The sequence below is a fragment of the Myotis brandtii genome, unplaced genomic scaffold, assembly GCF_000412655.1.
Source record: "Myotis brandtii unplaced genomic scaffold, ASM41265v1 scaffold1167, whole genome shotgun sequence".
In the NCBI taxonomy this organism is placed as follows: domain Eukaryota; kingdom Metazoa; phylum Chordata; class Mammalia; order Chiroptera; family Vespertilionidae; genus Myotis; species Myotis brandtii.
This window is the reverse complement of record NW_005354039.1, coordinates 597,703-624,754: the sequence shown is the minus strand read 5'-3', so window position 1 is coordinate 624,754 and position 27,052 is coordinate 597,703. Positions and strand designations below refer to the sequence as shown.

At 41.6% G+C, this 27,052-nt stretch overlaps 1 protein-coding gene across 1 annotated transcript in view; it reads right to left on the bottom strand.

Moving 5' to 3' along the window:
* Positions 1-27,032, bottom strand: part of SMG6 (SMG6 nonsense mediated mRNA decay factor) — a 210,132-nt gene extending 183,100 nt beyond the window's left edge. The window contains exons 1-8 of the mRNA XM_005858302.2: positions 26,906-27,032; positions 22,835-24,575; positions 22,090-22,282; positions 21,514-21,624; positions 14,000-14,106; positions 13,666-13,744; positions 9,403-9,513; positions 8,791-9,003 (exon numbers count right to left, since the gene is read on the bottom strand). Coding sequence (XP_005858364.1) covers positions 8,791-9,003; positions 9,403-9,513; positions 13,666-13,744; positions 14,000-14,106; positions 21,514-21,624; positions 22,090-22,282; positions 22,835-24,570 — 2,550 coding nt within the window. The 5' untranslated portion in view covers positions 24,571-24,575; positions 26,906-27,032. The remainder of the gene's footprint in view (positions 1-8,790; positions 9,004-9,402; positions 9,514-13,665; positions 13,745-13,999; positions 14,107-21,513; positions 21,625-22,089; positions 22,283-22,834; positions 24,576-26,905) is intronic.
* Positions 27,033-27,052: the final 20 nt, after the last annotated feature.

Sequence of the window (27,052 nt, the reverse complement as noted above, 5' to 3'; positions counted from 1 at the left end):
AAAAATCAGGCCAAAAGCTTTTTTGAGCTTTAGTTCTGGAATTGTCAACCTAAAGGTTCACAACCCTAGGAATTAGAATTCACTCCACTACAAGGCAAGTCATCCTGCCTAAGGAAGCAGGTGTTATAAAATCATGCTTTGACCTATAGTTGTTTTCACAGGACCGGGGGTAGGGGAGAGTAAGAGGAAGGTAGAGGCATTAGACATGTACAACCCACATATCACAGCTTTCTTTTCAGCTCAGTGGTGGTGGTGGTGGCAGCAGCAGCAGCAGCAGCTCAGGTACACAAACTATGCAAGAGGCATTGAAAGCAAGACAAATGACGGGTCTGAAGAAAATGCCACATGCATAACACACTTTTTTAAAAAGTATTTAAGCAAGTACAAGTTGAGCATATGAGAACTCTATGCTATATAGGTCAACTGACATGGATTTCCCATAGTAAAACTGCGCTCCTTTGTTGGACTCTTGATTAAATGCAAAAAAAAAAAAAAGAAGAAAAGAAATACTCATACACTATCTAGTCTCATAGAGACATGTATTCAGAGTTAGAAAGAAAATCATCATTCTTAATTTATAGTAAAGCCTTGAAGAATAAAATCACCATGGAAACAGGGACACAAGAGATTTAGGCAAGGGCAGCATGCAAAATGTCAGGCAGAAACTATGAATCACAAATCCAGGGAAACAAGGTTCTCACTCTGCCAAAGATTTCAGGTAACTATTAGAAAGCCTGGGGCTAAGGAAAACTGTATGAGACAAGATAAGTTTATTTCTGACCAATTGGTTTGGTGGGTGGCATTCAGACTTTACCAGAACACAGCCTAAAGTTCTTCAATTCAATGGCTTAAGCAGTATAACTTCTCTTTTCACCAAGCTTGGATGCAACAGGTTGAGGGGGGAGGAAATCTGTCCCCAAGCTCTGTGTGCAGGCCTCAAATCCCAGAGGTACAAATTTCATTAGGAAACAGGAGTGATACCTTCAGATTCTTTAGGCTCACTACTGGACAGTAGACAAAGAGGGAGCCAGTCTCTTAAGCAGGGGTGGGGAACATCTGGCCCGCGGGCCATATAAGGCCGGAGAAAACATTTGGTTTGGTCCTGCCAAAGCATTATGGGTGAGTTAAATGTCTGACCAAATACAGCAGGCTAATTTTTATGTTGATAATTTTGTATGGTCCAAGAATGATGTTAAAATATCCAAATGGCCCTTGACACACAAAAAATTCCCCACCCCTGCTCTAAAAAGATACAATGGACTTACAGGTAACTGTTCATGGAAAGATCTCTCAAGTCCATTAGTAATATTGGGGGGTGAGGTTGGGGGTTTAGGGGAAGCAAAGGTGCCCTGGCTGTGTAGTTCAGTTGGATGGAGTGTCATTCCCAATGCACCAGGCCCTGGTCAGGGGACATACAAGAATCAGTCAGTGAATGCATAAATAAGTAGAACAACAAATCAACGTGTTTTTTTTTCTCTCTCTCTCCAAATTCAATAAATAAAAAATTGAAAAAAAGCAAAGGTAACCCTAGCTGGTTTGGCTCAGTGGATAGAGTGTCAGCTTGTGGACTGAAAGGTTACAGGTTCAATTCTGGTCAAGGGCACGTGCCCAGGTTTCGAGCTCAATTCCCCAGTAGGGGGCAGCCGATAAATCATTCTCATCATTGGTGTTTCTATCTCTTTCCCTCTCCCTTCCTCTCTGAAATCAATCTATATATATATAAAACCCTAATATGCAAATAGACCAAACGGCAGAACAACCGAACAACCGGTGGCTATGATGTGCGCTGACCACCAGCCACCAGAGGGCGCACATAGAACATGGTGGGTGTCAGTAGCAGGCAGCAGAGCGTGGAACATGATGGGCGTAGGCCTCGGCAGGATGGTAGAGCAGGTAAGTGGGGGAGCCAGACCAAGGCGGGGCGCCAGTCGCTGTCATCAGGGTGAGCCTCTGGTGGTTACTGAAAATTCTTTACTCCCGCGTGCCACAGTCCAGCCCAGTGCTCACATCTGCTGCCAGCGCCAGAGCCGCCACTTGCACCTGCTGCTGGCACCTGGCACCAGCCCTGATTGCTTGGCACCATCAGCAAGTGCAAGCGGTGGCTGCCAGCCCCAATCGCCCCTTAGGGCTTTTCCACCTCTCCCTGCTCCTGGGGGTGGCTGCAGCAGGATGGTGGAGCATGTGAGCGGGGGCACCAGACCAAGGCATGGTGCTAGTCGCTATCATTGGGGCAAGCCTCTGGTGTTTACTGAAAATTCTTTGCTCTGCTGCAGGTGCTGGAGCCACTGCTTGCACCCACTGCTGACGCCCGGCACCAGCCCTGATCACCCCTGAGGGCTTCTCCACCTCCCCCTGTTCCTGAGGGGAGATTGAGGCAGCAGCCGCTGCTCGCACTCTCTGACAGCGCCAGTCCCGCTCACACCAGCTGCTGGTGCCGGCCCCAATTGCTCCGCACCGTCAGCAGGTGCAAGTGAGGCCGGCGCCATCAGCGCCTGGGAATGGCGATGACAGGAGTGGGGCTGCCAGGAGACAGGGGGTCGGGGGCTGCAGCAGGAGGGGCCGGGTGTGGGAACGGAGGATGGGCAGAGCCCCGCCCCTGTGCCCACCACAGCCTCACTGCGCACAGTTTCTTTCAAGGTGCACGAATTTGTGCACTGGGCCCCTAGTATTAAATAAGGTGTCTTTAAACAAAACACATACATAAAACAAGGTTGTATATTGATGAAATTCTTATAACCTTAGGCTCAAAGGAATCTTACCTGTACTTTCCTTAGGAGCAATGGTTCAGTATTCACTAATTCAGTGTCTGTGGCAACTTAATAGAACATATTAAGTGCTGCAAATAACAATAATTAACTGTATACTGAAACATTCTGTTTATGGAGCCATTAGAGGACCGGTGCACAGATTCTTGCAGGGGGAGGGGGTCCCTAGCCTGGTCTGCGCCCTCTCACAACCTGGGACCCCTCGGGGGATGTCCAACTACTGGTTTAAGCCCGATCCCTGCAAGCTGGATTGGGCCTAAACCGGCAGTCAGATATCCCCCGAGGATGTAGCAGTGCGCCAAGCCGTAGGTGGCCAGGGAGGAGCCCGAGTCGGGTGCCCCACTGCTCGTGCTCATCCCAGCATGCTGCGCCTGCCGCTGCTTGGTAGCGCTGCTGCGGAATTGGGAGAGGCTCCTGACTCTGCGACAGCTGCTCTCGCCAGCCATGAGACCAGCTTCTGGCTGAGCAGCACTCCCCCTGTGGAGTGCACTGACCACCAAGGGGCAGCTCCTGAGTTGAGCATCTGCCCCCTGGTGGTCAGTGCACATCATAGCGACTGGTCAACTGGTCTTTCCGGTTGTTCAGTCATAACGGTCACTTAGGCTTTTATAGATAGATAGATAGATAGATAGATAGATAGATTGATTGATTTTTTCCACTAGACCACATGCTGGCAAACTAGGCCCACTGGCCAAATGTAGCCTGCCACCTGTCTTCGTTAATAAACTTTTACTGAACACAGCCATACTTATTCATTTATGTATTGTCTATGGCTACTTTAGCTCCACAACAGCAGAGTTGAGTATCTGTAAGAGAGACTGTATGACCTGCAAAGCCTAAAATATTTACTATCTGGCCTTTTTAAAGAAAAGGCTTGCTGACCCATGCACTGGACTCTAAGCTCTTAAAGGAAATACTGATGTCATATTCATTTTTACGATCCTAGCACAGAGCTGGCACAATAGGACAGGTACTCTAAACTTTAGTCTCATTAAGCACTGGACCCAGAACACAACTACTCCAAAAACTCAGGGCTGACTGCATTAAATTTCGGATCTGAACAAGTCCTGAAAACAGATACTATGCAAGGATATAAAATAAATAATGAAATGTGACAGAAGGACAAGGAATAAAAGTTAAAGACCAAGGCAATCAATATCATTTAGTGGGTGAAAGAAGCTGAGAAAGTTAAATAAGGAGAGGCCAAATAATAGGCAGTAGGAGCTACTGAGGTATGGTCCAGTATGAACCCCAAAACACACATTCAGAGGAGTGAAAGAGGTTTGGTAAGAACTTGGCCAAATATACAATGACATTTCTCTGGCCTAAAGACATTTCTTCACATAGCACCAAGCATGTTGTAGGTACAAAAGTCACAGTTGGTTGGGGAAAATGCTAGAAATGGTAAACCAAATCATGCCAGAACACAAGAAGTTTGAGATAAACATCTATCCAAAGCTCCCATTTTCATTTGCTCATTCTTCCACAGGAGACACACACATTATATACTATTCAAAATTTAATAGAACAATCATGTCTGAGAAAATCCTCAGCAGTTCTAACAGAAACCCTTGCTTTTCAGTGTGAAAATTATTTCTGATGCTATAATTTAATATCCTTAATTAACTTCCTATCAACAACTCATTTGCTAAGCGGTACTCTCTTCTGATTTCCAAAGGGAACTGAGGTATAGCAGAAGGCACATCCACTAAATAAGGAACAGCTGGAACCCTGGTGACATTAGATTTGAGTGGCCTAGTTGGTAGTGTAAGAGTTTAAATGGGTGTCTCAATAGTTTAAGAACATGCCACTTACAGTTGAGGTTGGCAGTCCTTCCTCAGGTTGCATGCTCAACCCAAACTGCATCTCAAGGCTGAAAACCAACAATCCACAAGCTTTCCTCCTGTAGGCATTCAAATTCAGAGAGAGATCCAAAGCCCATGCTTGGCAGAGAGATAACAGACTAGTTGGGTTTTACTATCATTACTAACAACCATCTGAAGCCAAACTTTCTGTTACTTATTCAAAGATCTCAATTTTAGTAGTTTATGCTAGAAACTCTATATGAGTTGTCAAAGGAACAACTCCTATTAAGGCTAATCACCCAAAAAGGACAACTAAAATGAGCAAACAATGAAAAGCATATATTTAAATTACACACCAGTTAAATAAATGATATACATCTTCATGATGGAATATCATGTAGCCATATTAAGGAAATATTAAGAAAAGATATTCTTAGACAGTGGAAATATAGTCAGTATCTGCTATCCTGCTTGTTTTGAAAATGTGAATTCATGCCACTGTGATCAACGTATTAGGGAACAATATGACCATAACCCAAATTTTACATTTGCTTATGTGTGATGTTGTTCATGAGAAACACCAGATAAACACAGAAAACTGCACCCAACTGAACTAAGCTGCATAGGAATACACAAACAGCTATCGCAGTTCACCACATGAACTCATGTTATGAGCCACACCTATCCACATCTGGTGTTACACCTGCCCATCTAATATCAGATAACCCTCCTTCCTTCATTTCACAATAACTCAGAAGCTGCAATCCTTCTGAAGCCCACTTCTATAGGAAACTTCCTACCTTTTTCAAGGTAGTATTTACATTATTTCTTAACCAATAAATGTATAAAATTGTACAACTGTTTTATTAGATTCATATCTTTTTTTTTTTTAATGTCACTGCAGAAGTTCTTGAGTGTCATTTCCCTAACCCCATTTTCCTCATAAGCTCTGTGGTTTTTATTGTGTGATTTTGCATAGTGCAGTGATTTTTAGAAATGTAAGTGTTACATACAGAACTAACTATTATGTCCAATTGATAATTTAAAAAAGCAAACTGCAGATTAGTATACATAGTATAATCCCATTTTATTAAAAACATATATTTCATGTGTCTACAGATATGTATGCATACTCATCAATGCTTACAAAAAGGTCTGGAAGAACCTCCTGCAAATAGGTAATAATGTGGTATCTCTGAAGGCAAGAATATGAGAGACTGTCACTTTAAACTTTAAGTATATTTTTGTTTGATTTAGATACAATGAATTGGGATTACTTCTGTAATTTTAAAAATTCCTTTTAAAAAACAAACAATATTTCCAATACTAGAAGTACAGAAAAGAGTGATCATTACACCATTTGATTATATCATCCCCCTCCTTAAAACGTTAAGCGCCCAGTCAGTCACCCGTCTAGAAGACAAAACAGGCTGGGTGCTTAACATATTAAAATTCTCAATACTTGAATGCAAAGTTCTCAATATTTATGAAGGATCTGGCCCCTCCTACCTTCTCCAGCTTCATCCCTCACTGTTCTTCCCCTCATTTATATATTCAATTAAAATTTATTTAGAATCTTCCATATGCAGGCACTGGGGATAAAGCAGTGAAAATTAGATACAAACCCCTCTCATATAACTTAGAATCTAGCAAGAGAGAGACTTTAACCAATAACAAAACTGTACTTAAAATTGCTTAAAAGAAATGTGACATTAAAAAGGGAAAACAGGCAGGCTCAGGGATCGGGAAAAGCCTCCCTGGAAATGGAAGTGATACTTATGCTGAGGATTTAGGATACGTTAAGAATGGGACTGAAAAGAGAAGAGCATTGCAGACAGAATGTGCAACAGCCAAAGGGCCAAAAGAGACCTTGGGCCCTTCAGGGAAGAAGTCAGTATGGCTGGAGAATAAAAAAAAAGGAAGAGAGGTATAAGATAAGGTTAGAAACAGCAGAAGCTAAATTATGTGGGGCCTATAGAACATGCAAAGAATTTTGCACCTAATTCTAAGAGCAAACAGATACAATTAAAGGCTTTCAAGAAGGGAAATGACATGATCAGAAATGTGCATTCGGAAGCTCATCTGGGTTACTGTCTAAAAAGAAAGGCCTAAGGAGGGCCAGGAATAAATGTGGAAATGACACTAGGAACTTCTTTCAATAGCCTGTGGATTACTAAAATGATAGCCTGGACTAGGATGGTGGGAGTGGAAACAGAGAACATTAAATGGATTCAAAATTCTGTTAGTAGGTACATTCAACAGCTCTTGGTATTGACTGGATGTGGGGACACAGGGAAGGAAGGGATAAAGAATGACTCAAGTCTCTAGCAACAGCACTTCTCACATCCTAGCCTCCAGCCATACTGAACTACTTGCAGTTTCCTAAGCCGTTGTGCCTCTTTCAAGCCTTAGTGGAAATGCCCTTACATCATCCTTCAGCTGCAAAATACTTCCTCATCCCAGCCTTCCCTAACCATGCCCAGATTAGGTGCTCTAATTGCATGCTCCTGCAGCTTCTCACACTTGCCTGTATCATAGCACTTGGCACACTGCATTATAATCATACTAGAGGCCTGTTGCACGAAATTCGTGTGAAGGGGAGGGGGAAAGGTGTCCCTCAGCCTGGCCTGTGCCCTCTCACAGTCCCTCAGGGGATGTCCCCCTGCTGGCGAGGAATCTCTCACCCTCTTTCAGGTTAAACCCTTCACTTGTGCTCTGAACCCTACTTCCTTCCCATCCTCTGCAAGGACCTCTCCCTGCCATCTATTTCCTTTCTTTCTGAGATCTTTAATCTATTTATCATTGTTTTCTCCTCAAGCAACTGAATCAACTCTCATCTATAAAAAGGTAACTTTGCCTGACCAGCATGGCTCAGTGGTTGGGTGTCAACTTATGAACCAGGAGGTCACAGTTCGATTCCTGGTTTCGGACTCGATCCCCAGTGGGTGGTGTGCAGTAGGCAGCTGATCAATGATTCTCATCATTGATGTTTCTATTTCTCTCCCTCTCCCTTCCTCTCTCTGGGATCGAAAAAGCTTTTTTTTTTTAAAAAAGATACTTTCAAATATCTTTATCTCTGACCTAGACTACTCTCCTTAGCTTCAGACATCTGTTAGCCTCTAAAACTCTCTACTTCAATGTCCTACAGAAATTCCAACATGCCCAAAACTAAACTTAGGCTCTTTCTCCTAAAACCAACTCCACTAAAACCAACTTTATTCCCTGTCTCAGAGAAAGGACCATCATCCACCCAGTTTCTAAGCTAGAACATCAGGTGCTACTTTTATTTTATTTTAAGTTTTTTTAAATTGATTTTTAGAGAGAGGGGAAGGGAGAGGGATAGAGAAATAGAAACACTGATGAGAGAGAAACATCATCCATCGGCTGTCTTCTGCACACCCCCTACTGGAGACTGAGCCCGCAACCCCGGCATGTGCCCCACCAGGAATCAAACCAGTGACCTCTTGGTTCTTGGGTCAATGCTCAACCACTGAGCCACACCAACTGGGCCAGGTGCTACTTTTAACTCCCTCTTCTCCCCTAGCTTCTCATGTCATTCAGCTAATAAAGACCAGTGCTCACCTTTGGATTCTACCTCCTTAATATACCTCATATCTACTCACATCTCCCCATCTCCGATGCCATTTCCTGGTTCAGATCCTTTTCACATGTTGGATTATTATAGCATCCTCCTACTATTCTTATTTCTAATCTTACTCTTCAACAAATTTTCACAAGCAACCAGAGTTATATTTCTAAAATACGTATCTGACATGTTATTTCCCTACTTAAAGCATTCAATAGCTAGCTCTCTACTACCTTTAGGATAAAGGTCAAATATTTACTGCATGATCCTTCAAGATCTGGTCCCAGCTTACGCCACCACCCACTCTACTATGAATTTTATTCTCAAGGCACAATGAACTACTATGCTCTCTCCCCCTTACTTCACCAAAATCCCATACAGAATCCTAAAGCATCATAATGATGGCTTAAACCCAAAGCAGCAAAAAATTCTTATCCTATACTAAGTAAATATTCATTTAAAATAACTACTTTTACTAAATTCTATAGTACCACATAGTGGTGAGAGAGGGAAGCGCATAATAGAAATAAAGGAAGTGTGGTGAGGTAACTGTACAGTGCCTCATAGTGGTGTGTACCAGGACACCCACACTTAGTTAGCTCATCTTGCTGATTATATCCCTCCAGGAACTTACATCACTGGGGCTCAGGCTGCCCAGCCCATTCTCCTGCTCAGAATCCTTCCCAGACTCAGTGCCCTGAGAGGACCGGGGATTGGATGGATGAATCCAGATCTCCAGGCGAGTAGTGTCATCTCCAACATGCCGGAAAGTAGATTTCTTTCCTTTCCGCCACTGGTCAGGGTTCAGTTCTGATTCCTCGTGTTGCTTTTTTTCCATCTGTTCTGCCTATACAGCATACAAACATACAAGCTCAGACTCTTCTGGGATTCAGTTAATAAAGACATGTGCTCACCTCATCTGAGTATGTTGACCAAGAACTATAAAAAGTAAAAATTTTGCCATAATTCCAAAATAGCACCGCTTTAAAAAAAAAGGGGAGGGGGGCAGAGTACCATCTGCTTTGTCACATAAAAGTTACTGATTCTATAAACTAGATGCTATGGAACATGCACATTCAAGGACCCCAGAGAGTTCTTCTAAAGATGAGTTTGGTTCTGCATAGGGACTGACTCCCATCAGCACAGCCCCCTTGAGCAACTTTTTAGTCATTCCCTTAAGAACACAGAGGCACTAAGAGAAACATATTCTCCTAGGAAGGAATGATCCTGCCTGCTCCCCACTCACCTTTCGTTTGGTCTCTTCAAACAAGCTCATGAGACTCTCCTTGGCAGTCAGGATAGGGTTGCTGGCAGCTAAACTGCGCATATAGTAATACACAGCATCAAGCTTCCTCCTCTGTGGAAAGAGGCCAGAGACACTGAGTCAACCAAGTTCTTTTCTGAGTCCAGCCTAAATCACCTGACCCAAGAAACCCTAATATCTCACCCAAACTGTGCCCCAAGCTGTAATTCCAGTAAGCAAATGCGAATGTTATCCATGGAAGAAGCCATGGCAATTACATCAGAAAGTTCTCTTCTTGCGCAATATCTTATATGTGGAGGTACTCTAAGAGCCAAGTACTCATAAGGGGGGGAAAATAAAGAGCTCATAAAATATAAAAGTCAATTATGCTTTGTTTTTTAAATAAAAAATGTTCAACTCACCTAATAATTTATTTATTGTTTTTTAAAAATTATTAATAATGGCAATATCAATTAAGCATAACTAAATATGAGGCAAGTGATCAGCACTTCATAGATATTATCTCAAAACCTAAGGATACTGCCACATATTATTATTCCCATTTTAGAAATGAGGAAATGGGAACTCTCCTCAAATACTGAAAAGAATTATCATATGACCTAGAAATTCCACTTCTGGATATATACCTAAAAGAATTGAAAGCAGGATCTTGAATAGGTATTTATACACTCATGTTCATAGCAGCATTATTCACAATGCCCAAAAGGTTGAAGTGTCCATTGAGAGATGAATAAACAAAATGTGGTATATACATACAACTGAATATTATTTGGCCTTAAGGAGGAAATTCTAATACAAGCTATAACATGAATGAACCTTGAAGATATAATGTTAAGTGAAATAAATCAGTCACAAAAAGATAAATACTATATGATTCCACTTATATAAGGTACTGAGTGTGGACAAATTTCATAGAAACAGAAAGTAGAAGAGTAGTTGCCAGTGGCTGGAAGGAAGGGAGAGTGGGGAGTAGCTGCTTCATGGGTATAGAGTTCCAGTTTTGTAAGATGAGGAGAGTTCTGAAAATCGTTTGAACAACAATGTGAGTGTACTTAATATTACTAACAGTACACTTAAAAATGGGTAAGATGGCCCTGGTCAGTGGCTCAATGGTTAGAGCATCAGACCACACACCAAAAGGTCACGGGTTTGATTCCCAGTCAAGTGCACATACCTGGGTTGAAGGTTCGATCCTGACCCCGGTCGGGGTGCATGTGGGAGGCAACCAATTGATGTGTCTCTGTCACATCAGTATTTTCTCTGTCTTCCCGCCCCTCTCCTTCCCTTCCACTCTCTTTCTTTAAAAAAAAAGACCTATCAAGCCATGAAAATAAACCTAAATTCATATTGGTAAGTGAAAGAAGCCAATCTGAAAAGATAATATCCTGTATGGTTCCAATTATGTGGAATTCTGGAAAAGGCAAAACTATAGAGACAGTAAAAATATCAGTGATTGTCAGAGGTTCAGGGGATGCAAGAGAGACAACAGGTGGAGGGTGGAGCACGGGCTATTTTTAGTGCAATGAAACTACTCTGTATGATACTATAATGGTAGATACATGTCACTATTCATTCATTTGTTCAAACCCATAGAAAGTACAGCAGTTAAAGTGAACCTTAATGTAAACTATGGACTTTAGTTAATAATAATGTATCAATACTGGCTCATCAATTATAACAAATATAGTACACTTATGTAAGATGTTAATAATAGGGAAAATTGAGGGGGAAGAGAACGTTGAGAGAATATATGGGAACTCTGTACTTTTTGCTCAATTTTTCTATAAAGTTAAACTGACCAAAAGAAATAAAAATAAAAGCTATTAAAAAAAAATCCCCAAGTTGGGGAAGGAGTAAAGTCACAATAAGACATTACTTCACACCGCCCAGCCAGCGTGGCTCATTGATTGAACATCAACCTATGAACCTGGTGGTCATGGTTAGGTTCCTGGAGGGTGTGCAGGAGGCAGATGATTGATGATTCTCTCTCATCACTGATGTTTCTCTCTCTCTCTCTCTTTCTCTCTCTCCCTTCCTCTCTGAAATCAATTTTTTTAAAAAGATATTACTTCACACCTAACAGGGTGGTCATATTCAAAAAAAGAAAAGAAAAATAACAAATGCTGGCAAGATTGTGGAGAAATCAGAACCCTGGTACATTGCTGGTGAGAATGTAAAAGGGTACAGCTGCTATGAAAAACAGTTACACATAGAATTACCATATGACCCAGCAATTCCATTCCTAGGTACAGACCCAAAAGAACAGAAAACAGATATTGAAACAAACACTTCACAAAAAACACTGTTCACAATAGCTAAAAGGTGGAGACAATCAAAATGTCCAACTGATGAATGAATAGTAAAAACATTGAATGAATAAAAGTGTGTTATATCCATACAATGGATATTATTCATCCATAAAAATTAAGTATTGATACGTTGCAACATGGTCAAAAACTTGATGATAAATGAAAGAAGCCAGATATAAAAGGTCATGTGCTGTATGATTTCACTTACATGAAACATCCAGAATAGGTAAATCCAGGGACAGAAAGCAGACTAGTCGTTGCCAGAGGCTGGGGCTTGGGAGGCATGGGGAGGAATGGATATGGAGTTTTCTTATATGGTAATGAAAATGTTTTGGAACTAGACAGAGTTACTGATTGCACAATGCTGTTAATGTACTAAATGCCACTGGATTGACAAAAAATTATTTACAAATACCTGTAAATGATTTTATGTTATATTAATTTTACTGCAATTTTTAAAGCCATTGAGGAAAGATTATATTTTCTAATTAACAAGAAACATAGCAATTCATTCAATAATTACAAAGAAGAAAAACTAGAAAAGGAGACAAGAAATGAGAAAGAAGGAAAAACAGAAGATAGATGAGAAAGGAGAAAAATAAAGCCACAAAGGGGCGTGAAAAAAACACAGATCACAAAGAGAACAAGGCATGCTCTCACTTTTGGGAGATGCCTGAGCCTTTCCTGTGCCCCTTTGTCAGGGGGAGTGTTACCTTGCCTTGCCCTCTCCTAAGTTCGAGGGCCTTTCTTTTGCTTCGGTAACTTATACCCTGAACCTACGCAGCCTAGCTAGCTCAGTTCTACTACCTCTGAAACTTTCTAAATAAACTTTCTCTTATAATTTGAGTTCTTGGCTCTGAAATCTTTCTTTGCTCATCTCAAGAACCAAGGTCCAATTTCACCACCGGTAACACTTCCAAAGAAGTACCTATCTTCAGACCTTGCACCACTGCCTGGAAATGACCTCACTCAAATGAAGACAGAGTTCCTTGGACTGTGCTCAAGCCTCCCCATAAAAGCCCCACTGAAAGAAAAAACAAAGAAATAAACAAACAAAAACAACAAAGAGAACAGGACAGAGGTAAAAAGTGAAGAGAGATTCGATCTATTCTGAAGGAAGTGTATCAGTAAACCACATTACTTAATAATTTCAATTCATAATTATTAGGCATTTCTTTGAATCTTTTGTGAAATAAAGGGGAATAAAAATTACTAACTCAAACATTATTTGGGCAATGAATTTTACAGCATTAAGAAAACTCTCCCTGATAATGATCTTGTTAGCTGCTTCTTATACTAGAACCTTTGGTACCTACCATTGGTCCCCACCCTTTCTCCTTCCTTCAGCTTCCTCACTAGGAGCTCTGTCAGATCCCAAGGTTCTCGGTTAGAGCCACACTTAGAAGAGTTTGGTAAGATCCAGAGAGGTATGATTTGGCATTTACTGTGTTTCTGCTAAGGAGACTCCTTAGGTGAAAAGCTAAGACGAATAAGGAAATGATCTAAAGAAAGGAAACAAGGATCTGAATACTTGGGGCTAGTTGAGGACTTTAAGAGGGAAAGGGAAAGGGAGCTTTATTTTCCTTCCAGAAATAAGTAACCTAGTTCAACGAGATAGGGAAAGGAACAAGGCAAGATTCAGAGCAGAAGCCTTGGTCAAAAACAAAGTGCTTTTGCTGGAGCATGAGCATTCCCCAGGGAACTTAATTGCAGTGAAAGTGGATGAAGTATAGATTCCACTGAAGTGAGGGATCCCTGACAACTTATCTCTAAAAGTAACAGTAACAAAAGGAGCTTGAGGATGGAAGACATAAGGGAATATACTTTGTATTCTAGCTGAATAGATGAAATCTAGGTCCAGAAGCTGATGCTGTCAAAATCTGTATTTCTAAGATACTGCCTGCAAAATTCTTCCCCTCTCCACAGGATTTCTTACCGTATACACTGCCAGCAGAGCCAGCTGGTTATAGGGGCGCCCATTCTTGGGAGCAATGTGCTGGGCCTTCAGGTACCAACTGGAATAAAAAAAAAGTTTTAAAAATGCTAGTCCCATATCAACCCTTTCCCAATTCATCACATGATAGTCCTTACTACTTAAGACATAAGCTGGATTGTTAGATGTAACCCTGAAGTGGTAAAGTTTGACTAAAGAGACCAAAAAGGACACCTGAAGGACATCCATATAGAAGCTCAGGTAACCCATTGCTCTTAATAGGGCTTAGCTTAAAGCCATACAGGGAGAGAAGCAAATGAACAAGAGGCAAAAGTACCTGCGTGCTTTCCCGTAGTTTGTTGTGTCATTGGCTTGTTCCCGATACCTAGCAATATCTCCTTGACAAATCATACATCGCTGGGCACTGATCAAGGCATATTTTACCTTCAGGAAAAATAATCAGTTAATAGCATACCCAAGAAACTCTAACTTCAACCCCAAAGTACAGGGACGGGGCCAAAATGACAGAGCAGCATCAAGGCACTAGCAGTCCTCAACAATGTAAAAAGTTTTTAAGTCTAACCTTGACTAGCAAAAAGAAAATAGCCAACAGTGTGATAAAAAAAATTTACTGAGAAAGAGTAACAGAAGGGAAAGGGGCCATTTTTTTTTTTAATCCTCACCCAAGGATTTGTTTTTATTAATTTCAGAGAGAGGAGAAGGGAGAAGGGAGAAGAGAGAGGCTAAGGGAGGCAAGCACATCAATGTGAGAGAGAAACATTGATTGGCTGCCTCCCATACACGCCCTGACTAAGGATCAAACCTGAAACCTAGGTATGTGCTCTGACCGGAAATTGAGCCTGCAACCTTTTGGTGTATGGGATGATACTCCAACAAACTAAGCCACCTAGCGAGGGCGAGAGAGGCTCATTCTTATTTCAAGTCCCAGGCAAATGGAAGAAAATATTCTGAAACTAAGAGTCAGGAGGCCTGACTCTCCATGTAATAGTTGTGTGATCTTAAGTAGGTCTTTGGGACTCAGTTTCTTCATTTGAATGTAAAAAACACCTATTCCATAGGGTAATTGAAGGAAATAAATATAAAATACTTCACAAATTTTAAAGCGATATACAGATCCTGGCTGGATAGCTTAGTTGGTTAGAGTGTCATCCCGATATGCCAAGGTTGTGGGTTCAATCCCCAGTCAGGGCACATACAAGAATCAACCCAGGAATGCATAAATAAGTGGAACAACAAAAATTGATGTTTAACCCCAGTTTGATTCCTGGTCAGGGAACATGCCTCGATCCCCAGTAGGGGGCGTTCAGGAGGCAGGCAATCAATGATTCTCATCATTTATGTTTGTATCTCTCCCTCTTCCTTCCTCTCTGAAATCAATAAAAATATTTTCTTAATTTTTTGATGTTTCTCTCTCTCTCAAATCAATAAATAAAAAAATAAAGTGATATACAAATATTAAGACAATTACTTACTGTTCTCTTTCTCTCCTCAAACTGTTAATATCACCACATTGTGTTATTACATTACATCCCCTTTGCAAAATAACAGTTCCCTAAACAGTAAGTTACCCTTTACCAAATGTGCCAGGACTGTGTAGTTACATACATACTAGAGGCCTAGTGCACAAAATTTGTGCACTCGGGCGGGGAGAGGGGGGGCCTCAGCCTGGCCTGTGCCCTCTCGCAGTCCGGGAGCCCTCGGGGGATGTCTGACTGATGGCATAGGGAGCAGGCCTAAGCCATCAGTAGGACATCTTTAGTGTTGCCGCGGAAGCGGGAGATGTGTGCCACCACCACCACTGCGCTCCCCAGCTGTGAGCCCAGCTTCTGGCTGAACAGAACTCCCCCTGTGGGAGCACACTGACCACTGGGGGGCAGCTCCTGCGTTGAGTGTCTGCCCCCTGGTGGTCAGTGTGTCTCATAGCGACCAGTCATTCTGACGCTCAGTCGATTTGCATATTAGCCTTTTATTATATAGGAGTACTAGAGACCTGGTGCACGAATTCATGCATGGGTGAGGTCCCTCGGCCTGGCTGGCGATTGGGGCCAATCAGGGCAGCAGGAGGTTGGCAGGGGGAGGGGCCGCAAGAGATTGGCTGTGGGTGCGCATGACCACCAGGGGGCAGCTCCCTCTGGTGGTCAGTGCACATCATACCGACCAGTTGACCGGTCGTTCGGTCGCTTAGGCTTTTATAGATAGATAGATAGATAGATAGATAGATGGATGATAGATAGATGTGTGTGTGTGTGTGTGTGTGTGTGTGTGTGTATGTATGTATATTACAACAGAGTAAACCCTCAGCAATCCTAAGACATGTGCCCAACCTAAAAACCTCCCTGAGGAACATCACTTCATAACATGTAATTCCACTCCACCCCACACATAAGAAATTACGGTGTCCCTGAACAAAGAACAAAGCTTCAAGGACAAGTACATAATGAACCCTCAGGAAGGCTCATTTACTAGCTAAATAACTAGCTCCTGCACACCAGCCTCCTAACACATAACTCAAACATGTGCCTCAGCAAAGTTATATATCACTGTCATCCACCTTCAGAGTCCTGACTATCCTACACATTATATGAATGAACACTAAAAACCCTTGGTATTTAACTGATTAAGCACCAAGAAAACTAGTTATATCTCCATACTACAGCCACTTTGCCATCTCAATGAGGGGAAGAAAAAAAACTGCCAAAGGCTCTCCACTATCCTCACAATGAAATCCTAGAGGATCAAGCCTCTGCTCATTTATTCAGCACCATTACCCCCCTTATTCTCTGTGCCATATCAAACTAGACTTCTCAGTCCCGCTAACACACCATGCTCTTTCCCACTTCAGGACCTTCACATATATTGTTCCCTATCTCTAGAACAGCCGTGGGCAAACTACGGCCCGTTTGAAATGAATAAAACTAAAAAAAAAAAAAAGAGACCGTACCCTTTTATGTAATGATGTTTACTTTGAATTTACATTAGTTCACACAAACACTCCATCCATGCTTTTGTTCCGGCCCTCCGGTCCAGTTTAAGAACCCATTGTGGCCCTCGAGTCAAAAAGTTTGCCCACCCCTGCTCTAGAATGTTGTAGTTCTTGCATCTTCACATACCCCTTCACCTAGCTAATGTCTCAGGTTTTTAGCCTCAGCTTAACTGTGACTTCCTCAGTCCTCCATGATCCTCTAAGCCAGCGGTTCTCAACCTGGGGGTCGAACGACCCTTTCACAGGGGTCTCCTAAGACCATTGGAAAATACATATATAATTACATATTGTTTTTGTGATTAATCACTATGCTTTAATTATGTTCAATTTGTAACAATGAAAATACATCCTGCATATCAGATATTTACATTACGATTCATAACAGTAGCAAAATTACAGTTATGAAGTAGCAACGAAAATAATTTTATGTTTGGGGGTCACAACAACATGAAGAACTGTATTAAGGGTCACGGCATTAGGAAGGTTGAGAACCACTGCTCTAAGCCCTTTTACAGTGTATACCACCCCGCCCCCCCACACACACACACACACACACAAAATCCTTTGCAGAAGTCACTGCATCTGCAATTACTAATCCAACATCTGCACTCACCCCTAATCAAACTCTAAACTTTAAGAGCTGGGATCATGGCTTTCTTGTTTCACACTGAATTAATTGTGTGTGCCTAGAATGGCACCTGGCTTGTAGGAGGGACTCAAAACTTGCCGATTAGTAATAGAGCTTACGCATAGTAATTCATCAGAAGGAGCAGAAAGGCAAGAAGAAGCCGTTACTCCATAAATCGCACCCCTTTCTCTAATGAATCTTTTAACCTCTTCCTTTTCCCCTGGCCCTTTCTTCTCTACACATAAATATGCTCAAGTATCTCACAGCTTAAAAAGAAACAAAGTTCTCTTGAGACTATGTTCTCTTTTAATACTACCTCCCCTCCTTGCCTTCATAGCCAAGACTCTTAAAAAGAATGGTCTATATTACTCCAATTATATGTACTACCCCACTTCTCATTTACTACAATCTGGCTTCCATCCTCTCCAATTAAAATAACTGGTGGGTGATAAGGTCATCCAATCCAATGAACACTTTTTAGTAATCTTAGTATTTGATGACTCTATAGCACTTGACAATTTTATACACCACCTTAAAATCTGATAACCGAACTCTCTGTCCAGCCATTCCGTCTCCCAACTTCTGCTTCAATTATCAACTATATATTAATGACTCCTCCATCTTTATCACCAGCCCACCTCTTTGTCCTGAGCTCTAGACTGACCAGAATATTCATTCGTTCATTTTCAAGCTCCTCCACCTAAACATATCCAAAACTGAACTACCCTTTTCCTTTCCACCCACTCTCCTAGGCCACAAACTGGGAGATGATCTAGACTCCTCATGTCTCTAATCTCATCAGTCACACCAAATTATCCAGTAGTCCAAGTCTATTTTCCTTATATTCTTCTAATCTGTTTCCTCTTTTCTACCTCCAATATCTCTACCTTCATTCAGGGCCACAACTTGACTCTCCTACCTCCACTCTTGCCCAAACTCATCTATTTCCCAGAATGATTGGCTGTAAAAACGAATCTATGATATCCATTTGTTAGAAATCAATCAATGTTTCCTCAGTGCTTTCAGAATAAAGTCAAAACTCTTCCAGCAAGATTTTATGATCTATCCCTTTCTACTTCATTAGCTTTATCTCCTGTACAGCCCAATTCCACATCACATACACCAGCATATTGAACTTCTTCCACTTTTCCAACAAGGTTTGATTCTCTCTCACTGTGCCCTGCATTGAAACTGCCCCTCTGCTGTTACTCATGTTTCAAAACTCAACTTGACAGTCTCTATAAAGCCTTCCTTGACCCTATCCATCTAAATCAGATCTACTTCTGCCCAGCCAGTGTGGCTCAGTGGTTGAGCGTCTAACCAAGAACCAGGAGGTTATGGTTCGTTTCCTAGTCAGGGCACATGCCGGGGTTGTGGGCCCAATCCTCAGTAGGGGGCGTGCAGGAGGCAGCCGATCAATGATTCTCTTTCATCATTTATGTTTCTATCACTCTCTCCTTCCCCCTTCCTCTCTCTGAAATCAATAAAAAACATGTTTAATTTTTTAAAAACTTTAAAATAAATAAAAATAAATCAGATCCACTTCCTTCTATGCCCCTTCGACACTGTATATGTACCATTATCATAGTACTTATAACTACAATACAAACAATTTTTAAAAATCAAACACTTAGAGGCTGAATAGCATGCTATTAAACAATGATTGGGTTACCAAAGAGATCAAAGAAGAAATAAAAAGCATCCTGGAAACAAATGACAACGAAAACATAACAATTCAAAATCTATGGGACACAGTGAAAGCAGTCCTGAGAGGGAAGTTCATAGCTCTACAGGCCTATCTCAGAAAACGAGAAAAAAATGGTAATAAATTATCTAACCCTACAACTCAAAGAATTAGAGAGCAACAAGAAAAGCCCAGAGTAAGTAGAAAGAAGGAATAAAGATCAGAGCTGAAATAAATGACACAGAAACCAAAAAAAAAAACAATACAAAAGATCAATAAAACCAAGAGTTCTTTGAAAGGATAAACAAGACTGCTAAACCTCTAGCCAGGCTCACCAAGAAACAAAGAGAGAGGACCCAAATAAACAAAATCAGAAAAGAAAGAGGTGAAGTAAGAACTGACCCCACTGACATACAAAGTATTATTAAAAAATACTACAAACAACTCTACTCCAACTGGACAACCTAGACAAAATGAACATATGCCTAAAAAAATACAATCTTTAAAAACTCAATCAGGAAGAATAAAAAAACCTGAATAGGCTGATAACTACTGATGAAATTGAAGTAATAATCAAAAAACTTCCAACAAACAAAAGCCCTGGTCCGTACAGCTTCATAGGGGGACTTTTACCAAACATTCAAAGACCTAAAACCTATCCTTCTCAGACTATTCCAGAAAATTCAAGAGGAAGGCACACTTCCAAGCTCTTTCTATAAAGCCAGAATTACCCTAATCCCAAAACTAGATAAAGACACTACAAAGAGAGAGAATTACAGGGCAATATCCCTGCTGAACATAGATGCTAAAATCCTCAGCAAAATTCTAGCAAATCGGATCCAGCATTACATTAGAAAGATCATACACCATGACCAAGTGGGATTTATTCCAGGGATGCAAAGCTGGTAAAATATCTGCAAATCAATAAATGTATTGAGAGACAAAAATCACATATCATTGATGCAGAAAAAGCATTTGACAAAATCCAACACTGTTTCTTGATAAAAACTCTCAGCAAAATGGAAATAGAGGGATCATACCTCAACATAATAAAAGCCTTATATGACAAACCTACAGCCAACATCATACTCAATGGGCAAAAACTAAAACCATTTCCCCTAAGAACAGGAACAAGACAGGGATGCCAACTTTCATCACTCCTGTTTGACATAGTATTGGAAGTGCTAGCAACAGTAATCAGACAATAAGAAGAAATAAAAAGCATACAAAACACCCAGAAATCTATGGCTTTTTTATACACCAATAATGAACTCACAGAAAGAGAAACTAAAAAAACAATTCCACTTACCATTACAACACAAAAATTAAGATACTTAGGAATAAACTTAACTAAGGAGGTAAAAAACCTATACTCGGAAAACTACAGGAAATTGAAATAAGAGATAGAGGAAGACATAAACAAATGAAGAATATACCATGTTCATGGATTGGTAGAATCAACATCATTAAAATGTCCATACTACCCAAAGCTATCTATAAATTCAATGCAATCCCCATTAAAATACCAACAGCATATTTCACAGACCTAGAACAAACTCTCCAAAAATTCATATGGATCGACTGTTCTCAAAACTGCCTGGTACTGGCACAAGAACAGACATATAGACAAATGGAACATAACAGAGAATCCAGAAGTCAACCCAAGCCCTTATGCTCAATTAATATTTGACAAAAGAGGCAAGAACATACAATGGAGTCAAGACAGTCTCTTCAATAAATGGTGCTGGGATAATTGGACAGATACATGCAAAAAAATGCAACTAGAACGTATACCATACACAAAAATAAACTCAAAATGGATAAAGGACTTAAACATAGACAGGAAACCATAAAAATCTTAGAAGAATCCATAGGCAGCAAAATATAAAAGCTTCTGCACAGCAAAAGAAACCATCAACAAAACAACAAGAAAGCCCACTGCATGGGAGAACATATTTGCCAATGTTATCTCCAATAAGGGTTTAATCTCCAAAATTTACAGGGAACTCATACAACTTAAAAAAAGGAAGATAAACAACCCAATCAAAAAATGAGCGAAGGACCTAAATAGACACTTTTCGAAAGAGGACATACAGAAGGCCAAGAGACATAGAAAACATGCTCAAAGTCACTAATCATCCAAGAGATGCAAATCAAAACAACAATGAGGTACCATCTCACACCTGTCAGAATGGCTATCATCAACAAATCAACAAACGACATGTGCTGGCAAGGATGCGGAAAGAAAGGAACCCTCGTGCACTGCTGGTGGAAATGCAGACTGGTGCAGCCACTGTGGAAAAGAGTATGAAGTTTCCTCAAAAAATTAAAAATGGAACTCCCATTTGACCCAGTAATCCCACTTCTAAGAACATATCACATGACAATAATTGATTTAATTGCCCTGTAACCCCAATAGGCTGTATCTTTCACTTTTGTAACCTTAACACCCAGCACAGTGCCTAGCACATAACTAACACTAGATAAATGCTTACTAAATAAATGAATAAATTTAAGATAAAGAAACTGGCTTACTGTCTTGCGTAATGGCTTGCTACGAATGGCAAGACCATCCATGTAGTCCTCCAGTTTGAACTTGTAAGTAACCTGCAGCTTTTGAAGCAAACTATCAAAGAAGTCACTACCCTGTAAAGAGAAAAAAATAAGGAATTAAAAAATAAGCTGAATCAGCCAGTTCTAACCCAATCTACCCACCAGAAACTTGGGCAAGTGACCTTTTCACAGTTCTACTAATGCTCAGCCGTCTGATATAAAGGGGAGCATATACAGCACTAAGCAAAACATAAACTCATAGCATAAGCCACTCTATGATTTTAAAGATATGAACACCTACACACACACTCTTCTCCCCATCCTCCCATCCCCACAACCCCTGGTTAAGATCTTCAGAAAGCTTCCAAGCTCAGAAGTAACTACAATTGTAAGTTATGGTCTCAAGGAAGCAACAGGAGTAAGGTAGGCCTAAACCCAAGAAAAGAGCATACAGTTTTTTGGTCACTGTTCTGTTATGTAGTATTTCATGTGGTAAAAATCCATCACAACTACAGCATGCTGAAGTTTTTTTTCCTGTGGACAAAAATGATGGTTTACCTCATCCAAGAGTTCCAACAGTCTGTTCCGAATCTGTTCTGGGTTATCAACATTGGGATCCTTGAGGAGCTGCCTGAACTTCTCAATCACCTGATAGAAAGCATTCTTCCACAGGATCTGATCCACATTCTGATTATCAGAGAACTCAATATCTAATAGAATACAGCGCTCATATAGCTGCAGCAGTTCAGCTCTGGAATAAAATACATGCAACTTCTAGCTCCAAATACACCACAGAAAAGGCAAGACTCAAGATTTGAGCTTTTTGCAAATTAAATATCTTTCTTAACAGGAAATCCAAAATGCCATCAGGTATAATACTCATTCTAGACTCCATTCTGCACAGTATAATGCCATTTTAAATACAGTTATGTCTAGGAAAGTAGTTTTTCCCCATATGCCTGAACCTAAATTTAACAGCTGACATAAGATCTTCACCGCAAGTTTTATGGTGTTCATTTCTTGGCATTCTGGAAAGTCTTTCCTTTTCCATTTCCAGATTCCATGTTCTCTTAAGGTTAATTTTTTTTTCTTAAAGAGAAAGTGGGAAGTATAATAATTTCTAAGACTAGAAACAAAATTTTGTTGTTTTTTTCAATTGTCCCTTCCTTACAAAAATCAATGTGAAAGGGAGATAACACCCAGTAGCTTACCTAATAAGTTTTCTACTTTCCTCAGCCATAGGAGCCTATACACCTCCCAGCTTATCCCCATTTCCCTCTAGCCAGGATGGAATACACCATACCTAAGCTGAGCCATCTTTTCCAGGCCCTCAGGACTGATGCGGTCCCTGGAGAGCAGGTTGCTGAGCTGCAGTTCCTGGTTATCAGCCACCCGGAGAAGCCTATGTAGTTCTTGTTGCTGCATGTTCCTCATGTGCTGCTCCATCTCCTCAGGACTCATGGTGTTGGCAGGGAGAGGACTACAAACATATTGTCCTGATGGAGTCGGGTAGCCTGGGTAGTAAGGCCCTGGGTACACACCATTTGTAGGGCCCACTGGGTACTGCAGAGGGCTATAGCCTGTATAAGGATACTGGGAGGCAGGGCCTGGTGTCCGGGGGTAGTAATAAGGGTTGTCAGAGTTTTGAAACTTATAGTAAGATGCTTGGGCCTGGCGTGAGTCACCCCAAGATGTAGGGCTGACTTCATCATCAGTGTCCAAGAAATGTAGTTGGGGTGTCTGGCTCTTTAGAGCAGGTTTCTGATCAGGATTGTTTGGGTCCCACAATCGTCGAGTGGTGCCTCCTCGGCCCCAACTCCGAGATCCCTTACTACCAGATCCAAATAATAGCCGAGGTCCCAAAGGTGTAGACTCTGGAGAACCAGCTGAATTGACAGTTAGGGTGGTATGGGCAGGCAGAATCAGAATGCCACGGCCACGACCCCGAAGTTCTTGTTTCAGGTTTTTGGACTCCTGCTTCTCAGAGCCTTTGCCCCCACTGCTCAAGCCTTTATCAGGCTTTAACCTATCCACATCCTCTCTGGCTGGCCTCACTATGGGGGAATCTTTGTTCATGGTTTCTGCATCAAAAGTGACACGAAGAGTGCCTCGATTTTCTTTACCGTTGCTTTTCTGCTCTCCCTCCCCACGGCCAGAACAGTTTCTTTCTAAATGTTTCTTCCTTTCTGAGCTCCTCCTGGGCCCATCAGACTCATCAATTCTGTCCTCATCTAAGGAGTCAGTTGAGGACATAGACACTTGCTTCTTCAGTCGTGACCTCAACTTGGTCCTATCCTGGCGGCGGCGGCGACATCCATTATCAGTCAGGCCAGACCCCTCAGCACTGTTGTTGCTACCAGCTGAGCTGGTACTGCAAGTGCGGTAGCGGTTCCTTCGTTTGTCTGAGCGGGAATAGCGCTTTGCAGAACCAGGCTTCCCCTGTGCTGGGTCTTCATTCACTTTCTTCATCCCCTCCCCTTTTTCAATCCTCTTTCCTTTTTCTCCCTTTGCAGCCCTTACTCTGTCACAATTTAGGCTCTTTTGTATCTCATTTTTGTCTGGTTTATTCACAACCTCCTCTTTCATTTGTTCCCTACATTCATCTTCCTCTACTTTCAGTTGTTCTACCTGGTTGAGGATTTCTTCCTCATCCATCCTGCTAGTAGATTCTTTCGTAAGAGTCTGCATACGCCTTCCAGGCTGATAGATCTGCATGTCAGGTTTCTTTGTTTTCTTGATAATTCTTAGACTTCGATCCTCTTGTCCAGCAATTCTAGGAGAGGACTCCTGTGTCCGAATATTTTCTGTGTCTACAGGACCATTTTGCTGTTGGTTGTCGAGTTCCTTGCAGACATCTTTAATGAGCTGTGTACCATTTCCAACAGCTGAAGAATCTTTGTCATTAACAATTTCTTCCTTAAATTCATCACTCCCAGAGGGTTCTTTGATTTTAGGTTTGTTCCTTAGTCGTGAAAGACCAGGCTTATAGATTTCCAGATCAGGGCGTCTATTATCTTTGCGTTGCCTGGGCTCCTTCATGATTTCTGTGATGTTGGAGAGTATTGGGGAGGAAAGAGTAGAAGAAAAGAATAAAGAAGGTGGGAAGGGGGTAAAATGTCATTCTGGTGAAGTAACAGAAAAGTCAAGCAAGAATGACACATCAAAATGCTATTATTGGTCCTGGCTGGGTAGCTCAGTTGGTGAGCGTTGTCCCCGATACGGCAAGGTTGTGGGGCACATACAAGTATCAACGAATAAATGCATAAATAAGTGGAACGACAAATCGATGTTTCTCTCTCCCCCATCTCTCTAAAATAAATAAAACTTTTAAAATGTTATTATTGATTAACAAGGAAGGAAATTTCTGCAGAAACAGAAATTCTACTAAGTTTACAATATTTGTTCAGCAACTGACAAAGCTAAGAACTTAACTGTGAACTCATGGAAACAGACAATAGTGCAGTGAAGGCCTGGGGAGGGGGCGGGGGCAGAGTGGAGGGGGCTAATGGGGAGTGGTAGGAGAGTGGACATCTATAATACTTTCAACAATAAAGATAGTTTGTTTGCTTGTTTTAAAAAAAACTTTTTTCTTTCTTTTAAACCTAGCAATAAACTTGGTTGCTTTTTCTCAACAATAAAGATAAATTTTTTTTTTAAAAAAAAAGGGAGGAAGTGGAAGCAGGGAGGAGGAGGTCAATGGGGAAATAAAGGGGGACAACTGTAATACTTCCAACAACAAAGATAATAAAAATTTTAAAAAGAACTTAATTGTGTTGGAGTTACCTATACCTGAGGTAAGGAAACAAGAAAAAATATAGTGTTACTCAAGTCATATTCGGATCCCCAAGACCCTAAACTACCCCATTACTGTCGTAATAAAAGATCTCCAACCATTTCAGCAACAGGCTGTTCTCTATTATAGAGCCCTCAAATCCATCTTAGTCTTTTCTTCTGCCTCTAACGTTTTTCCAGGGTGGCTAAGTCCTTTTAACATACCAGTAGGAAAGAAGTAAAAGTGGGATATGCATAACAACCATGGTCTGGACATCCCTGGAGGAAAAAATGGCAAGTCCAGACTTTGACTTGGCCAGAACAATCCTCTTCTTTAGGCTACCAATTACCCAATCATATACCTCCTGCCGAAGCAAACTGGAAGCAGTTTCTTTCACATTCTTCAACTCCACTCATGCTCACCAACTCTCTAACCGTAGCCAACAGAGTCATTCCAAGAAAATACTGCTCAGACTATCATCATTAGAATACTGAGACTAACTGCTACTATGATGATGGAATAGGAGAAGGAAAAAGTTCCATAAGGAAGCTTACCCTGGAAGATGATGGAAATACTGTGACAGGCTCTCAAAAATACCAAAGACTGGGGCACCCAAGAATAAGAGCACAGGACTTCAAAAACCGCTGTCCGGGCTCCATGAACTTACTTAATGACACATAAGCAAGTCTCTATTTTTTGTGTCTGTTATCTTTATCTATTCAGGGGAACGACTACTACAAATAGCTACTAAAGCTTTCCGTGGAAAAGTGACAGGAATTAGTGAGATTACAGAGTACATAAAATGAAATGCTATATAAAATCCTACTACTGTTCTATAAACACCAATGTAAACAAACCCATAATAGAAATTTACACCTATGTGTATAACAAAACAAAACAAAACAGAACAGAAAAAAAAAAACCACCTTGATGTTTTACTGCTACCGTGTTCTCAGAAGTTTAAAAGACTGTTCCAAGTCTGAATAAAGTAAAGCAGTTTAACTCCAGAACAGCTCACCCTCAGCAGCCTTTGTAACTTAGGTGAAGTGGAGAGAAGGAGAAGAGGGAGAAAAGAACCTGAATAAATCCAATTCCGTCGACCCATGAAAACCAGCCTCACAGGCTTTGGCCACAGGTCTGCAGAAGCCTCGCTACCATTCTACACAAGTGCGCTGCCTAACAAAGGGGAGGGGAGACACTAGAACCTTGCCTGGGCGCTTTCCTGGTGTGGCTGGAGACCTGAACTCGCCAGTTGAGCATTTTCTCTCTGAGAAAAACAGCTCCCACACACGCCAAGGCCCACCCAGAGGAGAGTCGACTCTCTGAGGTCCTGGACCCCTTCCGGTGGCCCATCGTCACAAGCCTGCCTTGGGGGGGAAAAGTTCGGCAAGGGAGTCCCAAGCTATTCAGCCTTCCTCAATGTCCCCGGTTCCTTCTCTCCAACGCTCAACAGATGAAGGGCCTGGGGAGGGGAGGATTCCTCGGGGAACGATACATGCCGGGGCCTCCGCCAGACCCCAGCGCCCCTCCTTCACGCGTCTCCTGACGGCTCGGGACCCACGAGCTGGTCTGAGAAGACGAAGGCAATGGGGGAACAGTCACCTCCGCGGTCAGAAAGGGGGCGGAGGCAGGCACTCGGGTTGGACTGGTCTGAAAGGGGCCAGAGTCGCCTGAGCGGGACGCCACATCGGCCCCGGGGCTGGGAGAGCGGCCAGGGGGACCGCCCTCGGGCCCCCGCCCCCACTGTTG